At 45.4% G+C, this 15,799-nt stretch overlaps 1 protein-coding gene across 1 annotated transcript in view; it reads left to right on the top strand.

The window, feature by feature from the left end:
- The first annotated feature begins 6,695 nt into the window (after window positions 1-6,695).
- LRP2 (LDL receptor related protein 2) overlaps window positions 6,696-15,799 on the top strand; it is a 176,348-nt gene continuing 167,244 nt past the window's right edge. The window contains 1 exon segment of the mRNA XM_070357974.1: window positions 6,696-6,939. Coding sequence (XP_070214075.1) covers window positions 6,861-6,939 — 79 coding nt within the window. The 5' untranslated portion in view covers window positions 6,696-6,860.

Raw genomic sequence — 15,799 nt, 5'->3', positions numbered from 1 at the left:
AGTTGGCTCTTTGCACCAGGTGAACAAGTTATTGGAGCTTCAGCTTCAGTATCAGACATTCCAATAGATATTCAGGGTTGATTTCCTTTAGGTTGGGCTGGTTTGATTTCCTTGTAATCCAAGGGACTCTCAAGAGTCCCTTAATAGGGAACCTGGCTGAATTCTGAAGCAGGTCTCCAAGCAAAGTTGTTTATGGAAGACTGGAATTATGTCTAATGGTGATACTGAGATAGTTGTAGTACTTGATTTCACCTGAAGCATGATGTATGGATCCTGACTTTATATAGGCTCTTTCTTCATGCATGTAGTACTCCTTATCACAGACGTCTCTGTGGTCCTCCAGCCCTTTCATAACCCCTGAGATTAGAGATGCACTTTGGGAATTGTATTGGTCTTGGGCTCTCAAGAGTCATTATCCAGGAAGATGTTTTCACTGAGTTTTGTCTATGGAAATTGCTCCTGAGAGAGAGAAATTTGAAAGTGGGAGGCTAAACAAGCAAGTACCTCTGTACATACTCTTGACTGGTGCTTGTGGTGCCATCACCATCTGAACATGTATACCTGCCTTAGGCCCACCTGATTCTCAGGGCTTCGGACATCCTGTCTTTAAATCCTAAATTTTTCTGGCAAGTCCTAATTCTATTGAATTTTTTTTTTTTTCAATCAGTGAGACTTATTAGATTCTCATCTGTTTCTTTAAACCTCTGCCAAGATGTTCCCTATGACTATATTTGCAAAGAAAGAGGATTGCCTTGTCATATTATACCTGGTATCTCTGTCTTTGGTTTAGAAGTCATGGCTACTGCCTTAGTTGTCCTTTTAGGTCTTGCTGTGGCTTTTCCAGGCCTGGTTACCCATCAGGAAAAGTGTTGGCTCAGGACTGCTTATGGCTTATGGCTCAGGTTGCAGTTCTGAGACTGGCAAATACAAAGTTGGAAAAAACAAACAAACGATGTCCTTTCTTTGTGAGTGGCAGTTATTATTACATCACAAGCATACTGGAACTGCTTGATAGGTGAGATACCTGGTGTCTTTTTGGCACTTTGTATGGTTTTGGCCTGGTTCTGTTTTACAGAGGGCAGAAATCCATTCAAGCTCCCTCAGGGAAAAGGAGGATGATTTTAAGGGTATTCTAGGTTAGGAACTAGACCTGGAGTGCTGTCAGGAATTTAGATAGCCCCATGAAACTCTGCCTTATCCCCCTTAGGCACCTTAATTTTACCCTCAAGGGTAGGAAAGCAGACAGTATGTTTGCGAAACCAGGTGGAAGCCAATGTGGCTGTGGACAGATTGTCACATGAGAGTCACGAGATGGCCAGTGGCCAGATCATTCAAGAGCTTGTAGCAATGCAAAAGTCTTTGAATTTTATTCCAGTGATAATGGGGAAACTATTGAAGTGTTAAGACCAAATGATTGATACGGTCTTGTGGAAGTTGTGTCCAATTCTTTGAGATGCCCTGGATTATACAGTCCATGGAATTCTCCAGGCCAGAATACTGGAGTGGGTAGCCTTTCCCTTCTCCAGGGGATCTTTCCAACCCAGGGATCGAACCTAGGTCTCCCGCACTGGAGGCAGATTCTTTACCAGCTGAGCCACAAGGGAAGCTGATATGGTCTGGATGACTGCAAAAAAATTACTCTGGCATCAGAGTGAAAAAATTTGACAAGGCTAAGGGAATACAACAAGTGTGTCAAAGAGCTGGGCTGGGGAAATCAGGAGAGCTATGAGGGGGTATCGAAGAGTCTCCTAAGGCAGTAGGGGTGGTTAGGGAAGCCTTCCTGGAAGAAGAGGTATTTGAGATGAGACTGGAAATTTGAGAAAGTCGAGTAAGACCTAACCAGATGAAGGGAAGGATTGGTAGGAGAATAATACTTTAGATTGAGGGAATAGTAGGAGCAAATCCTGGGAGACAAGAGAATTGTCCTTGTGGAATTTCTGACTTGATGCAAAGTTTTTAAAACTTAAAAAAAATCATTTTAATATAATTTTAAGCTCACAGAAATGTTGCAGTAGTGCAAGAGACATTGCCCTTTGCCCATGTGCTCGCTTTCTCTCTTCCTAATTTATAAATTTTGAAATTATGTTTCTGGATGTATTTATATTTTGTCTGTGTCTCTCAGGTGGGATCTTAGTTCCCAGACCAGGGATTGAATCCCAGCCCCAGCAAGGAAGGCACAGAGTCCGAACCATTGGACCACAAGGAATTCCCATTCCTGAACCTTTAAATATTTTAGGATATGTTCCCCCAAAACAAGGACATTATCTTTTACAACCAGTATGAGACATTATAGGATATTATTATGCAATCTATAGTCCATGTTAAAATGCCTCTGATTTTCCCAATAATGCCCTTTAGAGCTATTTCCCCCACTAGTCCAAGTCCAACCCAAGCCTGTGCATTGCACTCAATTGTCTTATCTCTAAAAAGCCCCTCAGTATGTCCCTGTTTGGATTCTTCTGATGCTTTCTCATGACTGTGTTGTGCATTTGTGTAGGTATACCTTGTGGTATCTGCTTTGTTTACCCTATGTTTAGCTTCTGTAATCTTGATGCATCTGCCCTTGCCTGCATTTGCTAGATACACCTTGTCCTAATAATATACCTGACTCACCTTGCCTTGATCTCCTGCCTCCTCCAGAGTTGGTGGTGGGGGTGGGCAGAGGGTGTTATGTTCAAATACGAGGACATTATGTTCAAATACTAACTATCCTATCCTAAACTGCTTACCTGGCCTATCTATTCCCTGTTCCTTCCTGTGGAAACAGTAAAAGTGCTTGCCCCCAATTCCCTCCTTTTGCTCTCGGAGTGATGACTTTGGCGGTTGCCTGTATGGGTTCCAATGTCCTGACCTGTATTCCCTCTTCTGGGATCTGTGAGTATAATAAACAGTCTTTTCAATGGCTGTCTCCTGATCTGTTGACTTTAACATACCTAAGTAATGGTGGCTCAGATGGTAAAGAATCTGCCTACAATGTAGGTGACCAGGGTTCGATTCCTGGGTCAGGAAGATCCCCTGGAGAAAGAAATGGCAATCCACTCCAGTATTCTGCCTGGAGAATCCCATGAACAGAGGAGCCTGATGGGCTATAGTCCATGGGGTCACAAAGAGTTGGACACAACTGAGCGACTAACACACAACACACACACATTAAAACACCTGCCAGGTTCTAAACTTGTTACTATTACTCTAATTAATAAGTAGTTTATGGAGAGATACTTCAAACTTTTTTGACTGAGATGCATAACAAGAAATATATTTTACATTGTGGAATGTCTGTTTCACAAGAGTTTTGTGAAACAACACATATCCTCTCCATATGAAAGTTATTTTAGTTTCTATTCTGCTCTGTTTTATTTGAAAATAATTCTTGTCTGACCTACTACGTTGATTTCATAACCCTCTAATAGTTAACTACCTTTGTCTGAAAGCACTAGTCTGGTGGAAATATCACTTTGATCATCTGCTTGTGGAATGGAAAATAGATGTGACAGGGCAGACTGACAGCAAGGACTCCATGATAAGGATCTAGCCATAATTCAGGTGAGAGAGTTGTGCTACTGGCAACCAGATTGAGAAAAATGGTTGAGTTTGATTTGAGAAGAAGTGATTGGATTGAGGAACTTGTATATGGAGTACAGAAGAGAAAAGGGTCAAAAAGAACAATTTCACAGACTTCCCTGGTGGTCCAGTGGCTAGCACTCCAAGCTCCCAATGCAGGGGGCCCAGGTTTGATCCCTGGTGGAGGAACTAGATCTCAGAAGCCACAACTAAAAAGATCCCACATGGTGCAATTAAGACCGATCACAGCAAAATAAATATTAAAAAAAAAAAAAAAGACAATTTTAGCCTTGGCCTGTGGGGTGGATGGTGGTGCCCCTTACTAAGATAAGAAACACTAAAGGTTTATAGTTCAGGCTCCATCATGCTAAGTTTGAACTCTTATGGACATTGGATTGGAACTGTCTAGTGAGCAGTTAGCTCTGTGGCACCAAGAGGCAAATCTGGGTTAGATTATTAGCAAGCTGGAGTTGGACTGTACTCAAGAAGTTTTTCCACTCCCTGTCCACTACAGGAAGCAGAAGTTAAGTCAGAATAGTAACAAATGCTTTGAAAATATTTCCAGTAGTTTGGCATTGAGATGCATGAAGTCAAAAATATACTTTGGAAATCAATGAATACAAATTTAGTAGAATAAATCTCACTTTTCAGCACTTTCCCCTCTTTTGGTTAACGGCACTGTAAAGTCTTTTTTGTACAGATGTAGAGAGAAATGTGGAACATAAAGAAATTTTGCATTATATAGAAACTTGCATTACATAGAAACAGTGCTGCCGTAAATCAAAACTGAGCTAGCCTGCGCTCTCCCGGATGCTGGTCCTTAGTTTTAATCCCCCAAATCTAGCAACAGGCATTCTCAGGTATAGATACCGAGATAAAAACTGGCGCACGGTGCAGGCAGTAAAAAGATGTCTGGTTTTAAGTGGTATGAGTTTGGTAGTGCACTGAAAAATTGGGGTTTTCTAGTGGAAAAGAGTGTGGATGTGCGAATTTACATACAGTGTTGGGATTGATAGGCAGTGTTTCATTATTGGTCCCTCATCCTCTATCCCCACCCCTTCATCTGCTCCCCTCCCTCCAGCCCTCCCTCCATTCTTCCCCCCTTCTCTGGCGTTTTTCTGGGATTAACGGCGGGGTCGGCCCCATACACAAACGCAGCTGGTTCGTACGGTCAGCCTGAGCCCTGCTGTGCAACCACGTCAGGAATTCCAGTAAGTTGGCAACACTGCAGCACAAAGACAACAACAATGAGGGAAACCCTTCAGTGCAGAAAGGAATGTTTGGAGCCCGCGCTGCTACACAGAGAAAGGACACAAACACCGCCCCCACGCCCGCCCCCTCGCCCCCGATCGCGCCTGCGCTCCCTCTCCCGCACCTCCAGCACCCCACGCGCGTCCCGGGCTGGACGGAGCCCCGACCAGCGCACCGCTTGGGGCGCGCGCCTCCCCAGCGCCCGCAGCGGCTCTTTGTAATTGTGGTGCGGGGACGCTCATTGACTATGCAGGGCGGCCCCGGCGGGCGTCGGAGTGCTCTGACCCCGGCGCGGTCTCGTACCATCGCCCCGGCCGCCCGGAACCGGCATAAATCACCCACCGAGACTAAAGTGCAGCTTCTCGCCCCCTCGCCGCCTCCCTCCTCCCGCTCGCCTCGTCCCCCTGACTTCCCAGCCCCCCATGCCCTTCGGGTCCCCAATCCTGCCTCCTCCGCGGCGCCGCCCAGCGCCGACGCTGCGCAGGGAGGCAAAGAGCGTCCCAGTGACTTCGGTCGGAGCCGAGAACTCTGGATTTCCAGTTCTTGGGAAGAAAGCCGCTAAATCTCTCCCGCCCCTGCTCGCACCTTACTCCTTTTTGACTTACAAAGTTTTCTCTATCTGGGTCTATTTCTCTCGTCTTGTCTTTCAAAAATAATACCTACTTCCCCTTCCCCCTCCCCTCAAAGCTTCACCAACCACTAAATCCTGGACTGTTTGGGGTCAGTAGAGTTCCACAGAGTCTCTCAAGATCCAGGCTAGGGGAGAAGGGGTGGCAGTATCTGGGTCGGGGACTACATGGGTGCTGGGCTATCGTCTTGACGGCCACGGCTCCTCTGAGAGAAAGGGCTCCTGACTGAAAGGGCTCCAGGACCAGGGCCTGGCTCCGGGGTGAGGAAATTCCGGGGTGACCCCTGGCCTAGAAACGGTTCCTTCTCACATAGGTCTCCACGTGGCCAGGAAAGCGGTTGCACGGACCCTCCTTCTTTCTGTGGGCACTGGAGCCATGTATCGGCTGAGGACGATGCTCAAGTTTCTCTCACAGTGCTCTTTGGGGCGCCCTCCTCCAGCCCCCACCAGCCTGGCTACACTGCCCCCAAAGAAAGGAGTGGCGGGATTCTCTGAACCCCTTTAGTTTCTCCCTCCCATAAAGGGGCACCTGCACCGTCTAGAAGACGTTCATTCTTTCAGTTTTGCTCAAAATGATCAGATTTGTAAGAAGCACGATCTGGTCGTGACACCTGTAGGCGTGGTGCTTAAGAAAATCTAAACAGGGATCCGACGCGCCCCCATAGCCCCAACGTTGATCTCACTCCCCCCGTAACTCGTAAAAACATAGAGCACGCCATCTCAGCGCCCAACTCTACAGGGGAAACCCGGGTGTCTGAGGGAGCTTGAGGACTGTAGACTAGAGAATAAAATAGTCACAAATCTCGATCGAGCAAGCTCTCCATTCCTCTTTCCCCTTCCCTCCTCCTCCTCCTCTTATTTTCCCTTTTCAAAAACTGTATAGGTAGCCGACATCAGTGTGGACCGCCTAGCCAACTTCTGTGCGGAGGCCAATCCTGCCCGCGTGTGATCGTGTCAGTGTGAGCGTGTGACGGTGATGAGCGTGTGTGCGCGTATGAATGAGCGTGTGTACCTGGGAAGTGTGCGTGCACGTGTGAGCGGGCGCGTGTGCGCGCGCGGCTGTGTCTGTAGGAGTGTCTGCGTGAGAGTGCACGCGTGTGTTCGGGTCCCGACTCCTCTCGCAGCTGCAAAGTGCAGGGGGCGGGCCGGGCGGCAGGGGGCCTGCCCCGCGGGATTCCCGCAGGCTAGTTCCGGGGCGGGCGGGTCTAAAGGGCTTTATGCACGGTCTGGAGGGTGGGGACTGGCGCCGGTAGAAAACGCGATTCCTCAGGCGCGGGTCCCGGCTTTCTGCCACTAGGAGCCCGCAGAGGTGCGGCCCTGAAAGAGCGCTCCCCAGTGGAGGGGCTGCAGTGCCGAGTGCGACGCGCGCCCACCTCCCGGGGAAGGAACGGCGAGGCCGGGGACCCGGACAGTCGCTGGGATGGAGCGCTGGGCGGCGGCGGCAGCGTGCACGCTGCTGCTGGCTTTCGCCGCCTGCCTGGCGCCGGCCAGTGGCGGAGGTAAGCGCCCACCGGTCCGAGCTCCGCGCGGAGTGCGGGACTTCCCTGGCTGCGGCAGGGTCGGGTCCGCGGGCGAGCGGAGGGGGCTGCGGCCAGCAAAGGCCAGGAGCGGGAGGCCGCCGGACAGCTCCCTGTGGGGCCCTCAGGTTGCCCTACGTGGGGCCGGCAGGAGCGCCCCTCCTTCGCCCGCCCCGGCAGTGAGCTGTCCCAAACTTGAGAAAGCAGCCCCTGCGGTTTCGGTGACAGCACACCCCACAAGGACCCCGCCTTTGTTCCCACGGAGGTTTGTCCCAACCCTCCTGGAAGGTACTTTGCTGCTCTCCTCGTGAGTCCGCAGCTTGCTCCCCGCGCTGGTTTCTTCTCTCCGGGGCCAAGCGGTCTTCCGCGCTGCTCCGTGCGCAGTTTTCCACCTGCAGCGCCCCGCCCGGGAATCCCTTCGCGCGCCCAGGCTGGGGGCTCGAGCACCCCGCCTTTCTGCAGCAGCGAAACTTGGTCTCGCCGTGACCCCCAAGAGACCGCATCTCGATAAAGATCATTCACTAGCCGAGATAAGGCCGGGAGGTGGGATTGGCCGAGAGAGCGGCTGATACGCTGCAGCATTTTCTTGAAGGGTTTCCCTTTCCAGCCGGGAAGTGGAGGCTTTTGTGTTGATGAATGGGGCTCGTCTGCGCTGCCGGAGTTTTGAGGGCTCGAATGGAGAAAGTTTCTGCGATGAAGCGCTGTAAACTTCTCTCAAGTTGTCGGGAGAGTTTTAGTTTTTTACAGGAACGGAGGCGAGGGAAAGAGGAGGAGGGAGTAGGGGAGAGAATAAAAAGAATAAGAGGGGAGGAGGAGAGAAGACAAATAGAGAGTAAAAGGGAGAGAAGGAGGGGAAAGAGAGAGATCGGGGGCTGAGGTCGGGGAGAAGGAGAGAGAGAGAGGAAGCTAGGGATGAATGGGAGAGGCGAGGAGGCAGGGGAACAAGCGAGCTCTCTCCCTGGCTTTGCGTTGCTAGGTAGCAGCGAAGAGCTGCGTGTGACCGACCACCAGACAGACAGAGCGGACGCTGCTGCCTCCAGGGGGACTAATCTGTCTGTGGGGACGGGAGACCACCCTCTCCCCCACCACCCCTTCCTCCCGCTCCTTCCTTCTCGGACAACTTAATTGCCCTACAATGAAAATGAAACCCCTATTGTTGTAGGATTAGCCAAAGCAATACATTGATTTGCCTGGATCACATATTAGGGTTGAAGAGTGGGGACTGCAGAAGCCCCCATTTATGGCAGAGAGAGGGGATGGGCCAGTGGCATGTATTCAGATGGTTAATCTGCTTTCTTTCCTCAATTCTTAGAGTAAGCTCCTTAGAGGGAATCAACTAAGTAATTATACAGCAACTCCTAACAGTACACATTGCAGACTTCCTGGGAAGAAGTTTGGAAACGCCAACAAACCTCACTGGTCGTGTAAAACTCTTTGGAAAAGGAGGGGAGGCAGGAAGAGAACGTTAATAATTATAACTTCGAAAACCTTTTCTCAGGGTTGGTAACAGAGAAAGAGAATTTATTATTATTGTGGAGGGTTTGTCCTAAATATAGCCACAAGTTTTACTATATGTTCCTGTAAGTGCCTGGCAAAAGGAAACCTCGTCTGGGTTAAACTGGGATACATCTGGGTTATCCACATACAACCCAAACAGATGTTTTCATCCCTGTGTTAATGTCTTAGTCATCAAATAACCTGTACTTACTCTTCTTGGTAGTTTAGACCCATCTACCTTTCATTCTATAATAATAATCACATAATATGTATAGTATATAGCATATGATATCGTATATATCATATACTTTTATGTGGCAGGCCCTGTTCTAAGTATTTTACACTTGTTGAAATTTAGTCTTTATCACGCCTCTTTTTAAGTAAGCACTCTTACTGTTTCTATTTCACAGATGGGAAATGAAGGCATAGACCAGTTAATTTCCTTAAGGTCATATGGCTAGAAAATCACTGTGAGACAATTCCCAGAGATTCTGATACCAGAGGCTTTAACTAAACTGCTCTAGTATATGGCTCTTTTGTACTAGAAATGTCATACCCCCTTAGTTTCTGTCCACGTGTGAAGTTACTAAAGAAGCCAAGGGACTTTTTGCAAGTCTTTGCCACATACTGTAGAATTTGCTTGCTGCTCATAACTTGATATTTCCAGAAACTCTTTGCAGGTTTCTATCCTCACTCTCAGTCTTCCCAATTGATCATTTTTACATACATGTCCTCTGAATATTGTCAACCTGGGGGTTTAAGATTTCTAGATTCCTGTTGTATTGATTTTTGATGTAGATGAAGAAGTATGATGACATTGTAAATGCCCTTATTTTAGGTAAGATCATCCTGCAAACTTCATATCATTAGAAACTGGAAAGTGTTTTGCAGTTAGTCTTTTAAAAAATATTGCATATCTGTGGCTAGAAATTATTTGCACTGCCCTCTATTTTGCATAATGCTTTTTAAAAAATGCGGAGAGCCTGAAGCAATGGCTTCACCTCATTCTAGCTGTGTGACCTTGGGAAAGTCCTTTAACTTTACATGGCTCAGATTGCTTATCTGTAAAACTGGTATGATAATGGGAGAATCCATTCTGTGACATTTTATGAACATAAAGTGGTAAGTGTGCCTTAGCATGGTGTAAGGCATTGTAGACAATGATCATAAACTAATAGCTCTTTTTATTACTTTGATTCACAATACCTTTTCTTGCTTACTGATCATATTTCTAATTTCAAAATGCACATGAGAATATCTTTAAGTATTTTCCACCTAACATTTCTCTGAAGAATTCCCAGATTCCAGGACGTGATTTGAAGTTTTTCAGAAAATGTTATGGTTTCTCAGGACAATGATACTCTTTCATCCAATAGAAGTTTGATTGTGCCCTTAATAGGATCAGGTTTTATGACAATTACATCTTTGGGTACAGTTTATATGCTTAGAAGGGTTGTGTGGCCAATAGCAAACAGGCAACATTTTGGTTCTGTCAAGTCTCTATTATCTGCTGCTGCTTTTATTTCACAGCAATTGGCTTTGCTTTCTCTTACTGAAGTTCTTCCTTGCCAGTCTTTGGGGCTTCTGCTTAAACTTCCTGTCCCTGCCCTATTTTAATATAAACTTTTATAACCTTTAGATATATCACTTGGACTGCTTGGCATTATTTTATAGTTAAGTAACTAAATCCTGGTGGAGAAGGAAATGGCAACCCACTCCAGAGTTCTTGCCTGGAGGATCCCAGGGACGGGGGAGCCTGGTGGGCTGCCGTCTACGGGTCGCACAGTCGGACTGAAGCGACTTAGCAGCAACTAAACGCTGGAGGGAGACTGAATGGAGTGAAAGGGTGGAGTTAAGTGCCCCACCTAAAGGACATTGATCGAGCCAGGGTCTGAACCTGAGACTCCTCATTCTTCCACAAGACCTTTAGATGCATGTCCTCTAAATGTCCCCATGTTGAGATCTCTAGATTCCTTTTGTGTTGATCCTGACTTATCAGTTGAGGCAAAGTATGATGAAAAGATGATCTTGGGCGAATCTTTAGTTGGGTGGGTCACCAGTCTCAGGCCTAAGCTGAATCTTATGATAGATTAATATAACCATGTGTTTTTAGCTTGACCCAGAACTCCCAAAGTCTGTGCCTCTGGATCCATTTTTTAAACATTGTGGACCATCAGAGCACATTTCTGAAGAGTTGATATAATTCACATATTAATAGTTATAGTCCATTAATTTTGTGATCTTGAGAAATTAAAAAAATCATTACACTGTGGCTGCTAAGTCACTTCAGTCGTGTCTGACTCTGTGCGACCCCATAGATGGCAGCCCATCAGGCTCCCCTGTCCCTGGGATTCACCAGGCAAGAACACTGGAGTGGGTTGCCATTTCCTTCTCCAATGCAGGAAAGTGAAAAGTGAAAATGAAGTCACTCCAGTCGTGTCTGGCAATCCACAAATATTTATTAATAAGCATCTACGAGCCTGGTAGGCTGCAGTCCATGGGGTCGCAAAGAGTCGGACACGACTGAGCGACTTAGCTTAGTGACTTAGCTTAGCTTAGCTTACGGTGTGCTAGTAAGACAGCAGTATCAATATAACAGAAAGGTTAAGGATGATGAGAACTGAAAAGAGGAGTCTAGATTCCACAGTTAAAATGGGCTGCAACTTTGTGTTTACGATTCTGAGATAGTAATTTTCTAGTTCCTAATAACTCTGGCTAGGATTTCACCAATATTAGATTTGACACATTCCAGCCTCAGTGTTTTGGGCTGCTTTTAGAATGATCAGATTGATAGATGTTTTGAAATGTCAGAGATGCTTTGATGCTTCCCATGTTTATAAAGGGCCTGTACAAATGTTTCCTAATTGATTTCTTGACCATCTTAGCATTGTGAGACACAGTAGAAAAAGTGTGAATTTGGGGATTAGAGGATCTGGATTTGTAATGAATGTAAATTCATTACAACATACTCAACTGCTCTGGGTTGGTTTTATCTATAAAATGGACACATGTTTACCTCATAGGGTAGTTATGCCAGTTACCTGAGGAAAGTGTGAAATGCTTTTTAGACTGTGAGGTCTCATGTATTTCTATCCATCATGACTGCCCTTTTCAAGAATTTAACTTTTTATAAACTTGTGGAGAAGATATTGTATCTTGGTGTCTCCCCCTGCCCCCTTTTTAGTACAAGGGATCTTTAAATGATTTTCTTGTGCATCTTTGACACAGTACTTTATTGGCTACAGCAACTTTACACATTAGTGTGAATTCTCATGTTTGTAAATGACAGAAAACTCAGTTAAACTGCTTGAAGCCAAAAGGAAGGAGTATTGAAATATATAATTGAAAAGATAAAGCTATTAGGTTGAACCATATGGGATTGTTGGATGGAGGAGCCTGGTAGGCTGCAGTCCATGGGGTCGCTAAGAGTCGGACACGACTGAGCGACTTCACTTTCACTTTTCACTTTCATGCATTGGAGAAGGAAATGGCAACCCACTCCAGTGTTCTTGCCTGGAGAATCCCAGGGACGGGGGAGCCTGGTGGGCTGCTGTCTCTGGGGTCACACAGAGTCGGACACGACTGACGTGACTTAGCAGCAGCAGCATATGGGATTGTTGTTCCTAGGTCAGAAGCAGTCAAATTTGGCAATTTGGTTTAACCTAGTATAGTTGGGCACTCAGCCTACTTCATGTGGATTGGTTTCTCTATCTCCTGGTTCTGAGATGACTGTGTTCTCTAGCATGTTCTTCTCTGGCATCATATCCTTTAATGTTATGTCCAATGGAAAAGAGTAAGTTTTGTTTTAATTATACTCTGCAAAAGTCTCAATTGCATTCAGGGACTCCTCTTAGGTCATAAGCTCATTGGAGAACCAGTCACTATATCCAGGGATATGCAATGTGCCTCTGGCTTAGACTTGAGTCACATGCTTGATCTTTGAAGTCACAGACTGAAGTCTAGACCCCAGAGGGAAAATGAGGTGAGGCTCCCAGGAGAATGGTGAACAGATGTTGAGTTGCAGAAACAACAGATATCTGGAACACCTTATCAGATAAAACCAGTTTTCCATTTTGTGTATGAAGACAGACTTGAAATTTCTTACGAGTAGGTGGTCCTGGGATAACTCAATAATTGAAGAGGGAAAAGGCTTGCAAATATTAAAGCAAGACACGGACGTGATGTTGTGTTCTTGTGATCATGTTGCAACTAGAAGTTTTTTTTGTAGCCTAAGGGATTCTTATTTGGAGCTTTACTTTGTGATGGACTGGAATGTTCTGGAAAATGATCTGAGAGATCAAAGTATGGAAACTCTTGAGTCTTTTGTAGGATTTCATTTTTCAGCAAGTCCTAGGCCTTTGTCCCTTTTCCAACTTTCTTCATTTGTTTTTATTCCTAAAATATTGTCCCTTTTCCAGGCACTAGACCTTGGCTGTGAGAAAGAGCTAGAAAGAAAGGAGAGAAGAAGGGTTTGGAGACATATGAAGATGCTTCAGTGGAGACAGAATGCACTTTGGTGCTCATCTAAGAATCCTTAGCATATACCCTGCTGCTGCTGCTAAGTCGCTTCAGTCATGTCTGACTCTGCGCGACCCCATAGATGGCAGCCTACAAGGCTACCCCGTCCCTGGGATTCTCCAGGCAAGAACACTGGAGTGGGTTGCCATTTCCTTCTCCAATGCAGGAAAGTGAAAAGTGAAAGTGAAGTCGCTCAGTTGTGTCCGACTCTTTGCGACCCCATGTACTACAGCCCACCAGGCCCTCGGTCCATGGGATTTTCCAGGCAAGAGTACTGGAGTGCGGTGCCATTGCTTTCTCCAAGCATATACCATAGGGAACTTCTTCTATAGACAGTGGAACATGTATCTTTCACACTTCGCTGGGTTAATTCAGAAATGCTAAACATTTGCCCTCTATGCCAGTGGTTATTTTGCTGGTCTTTAAGTCTTATTTCTAATATCTCGGTATCATATACCAAGAAACTGGAAACATCAGTTTTTGGGAAATTTAAAAGTCTCTCCAAGAATGTAACAGATTAGACAATGTGAAGTTTCACGTTAAAATCTCTATGCTTTTGGTCATTAGCCCTCAGGTCATGCTTGACCCCCAGCATTATTGGAAACAGTAAGAAATGAATGAAAGAAGGAAATGCAATTACCACTCTGTGCCTTGAAAAGTTAAGTCACTGTTATTATGGATATAATGGCTTGTTTATTGTTCAGATCTTGAGATTCCAAGTTTGGAAGCAATACTAGAGGTCTCCTTTAAGTTTATATATCATCAGCCTCGTGAAGATCAGCAACTTTGAAAATAAGCCTTTACTCACTGATTCACATTAATAGCATATCTACTTTTGAGTGCCCAGTGGGTATTGAGGAAACCCCCAAAAGAGGAAGACGACCACGGCTACACTTCTGTTCTGCTAGACTTTCTTGGATTCTCATATAAAAACATCCTGTCTTATGGTGTCAGAGACTTGCTTGTCATTTTGAGCCCAGTTCTTTGGTTTTTATTCTCATTAACAAGGAGATTTTCTTCGTAAAAGGTAAAAAATCAAAACTCATTTATTTTGATAAGGAAATCCTTAAGTAAAATTAAATTTAGGGATGGAAATATCTGAAATATGTCAATCTTACCTACCTTTTACTGTCACTAAAGGGAAGGAGAAAATGCTGGTGTATATTTTCACACTGGTTTAATTTTGATGTGGGAAGGCTGTGGAGGATACTTTTTGTTGTTAAGAAACAGAAAACCCACCTCCAATTGGCTTAAACAATTAAGGGTATTTATTGACTCATGTAAGCAAAAACTTCTGAGGCAGAGTGGGGTTCAGGTAAGGTGCATTCAGGGCTCCAGTTCTCTTTCTTTGTGTTCTTGACTTTACTCCCCTCTAGGTTTCAGCTTTGTTTTCAGGCTGGCTTCCCATATTGTTATATTATAGCTGCCAGGGCAAATGAGGCTACATGCTTTCTTGATCCTATCTAGGGACAACTTTGAGATTTCAGCTGTGTTCTCAAAAGCATTATTTCATCACAATTTATAGAATGTGATCATCTCTAGGGTCCCTTGATGGAAATAAGCTAGATTCTTAAGCTTGGCATATAAAAGTTACCTGGGGAGCTTTAAATATATATTCTTAGGCCAAAACTCACACCTACTATATCAGGAGTATGGAATCTGTATTTTAAGTAATTCTAAGAGTCAGATGATTTGGAAACAACTCATCTGGGTAACCTGTCTCATTTTTAGTTTTGCAAACTGAAACTGACTTGCAACGGCAAATCCCTTCCACTAGCAGTGAAGAGTACTCCAGTTATATCTGTTCTTTCTTTTGGATGGGGATGTTACAAGGTAGCTACACTAACGAGGGAAACTACTCATTTACATCCAAGGGTGATATGAAGTACTGCCCCCATTCCTGGCAGTCTCCTTTCCTGGCCAATATGACAGTCCCTCCCTGGAGCCACTGTTTGTGTCTTAATTGGATTCTTTGCTTTCTCTGCTCTTTCCTTGGACACCCTTGATGTCCTTCCTCCCACTGTTAAGAATCTGAGGTTCTTTGAGCTGACCCAAGTCAGGAATTCATCTCAAGAGCATCCCCTGGCAGAGCTCACTGGCATCCATCCCATGTTTGGCATTGGGAGTTATTAGAAAATGTTATTTCCCAACTCTTTGTTGATCCCACTGGGTCTTATAGTCCATTGATCCCGCCACCTCTTCACTGTCCCTCAAATCCCTCAGTTATTTACCTCCTTAGCTTATATTTTATGGCCCATCATTAGCATCACTTCCTTGCCTCCACCCTCAGCAGTCTGGCCCTCTTTTCTCAGACCTCCAACACCACCTGCTCAAACAACATTGCTTCTTATAGATGTGAAAATAGAAGCAATTAACAGAAGGACGCAAATTCTCATAACTCAACCATCATTTGCACCTCAGCCTGTATATTTTCTTTCCTCCTGTTCCTCGGGATGATCTTTCCATGCTGTGTAGTCCAGCCAGTTCATTCATGTTCTAGATCACACTCTGTCTCTCACCATTTATCTCCTCTCATCAAATCTTCATTTTCCCCACATTCCCTTCTTGCTGTCACCTATTTCCTCTGTACCTTGGCAAAATTCCTTGGCAGATTTATCTTTATCCACTGTAGTTTTCCTCAGTTTTTCTCATATCCATGCCTTTCAGGTGTTTTTTCCCCACCACCCTTGACCAAGGTATTTCTTTGGCCAAGGTCACTGGTGACTTCCATTGTTAAATCCAAAGACCCATTCTCAGCTCTCATCTTGTTTAGCTAACTAGCAACACTGCACACAGCGTATCCTGCCTTCCACCATGAAACAGTTTG

Source organism: Bos mutus, chromosome 2 (genome assembly GCF_027580195.1).
Source record: "Bos mutus isolate GX-2022 chromosome 2, NWIPB_WYAK_1.1, whole genome shotgun sequence".
In the NCBI taxonomy this organism is placed as follows: Eukaryota; Metazoa; Chordata; class Mammalia; order Artiodactyla; family Bovidae; genus Bos; species Bos mutus.
The sequence above is the reverse complement of the archived record's forward strand: the minus strand, read 5'-3'. Positions and strand labels throughout refer to the sequence as shown.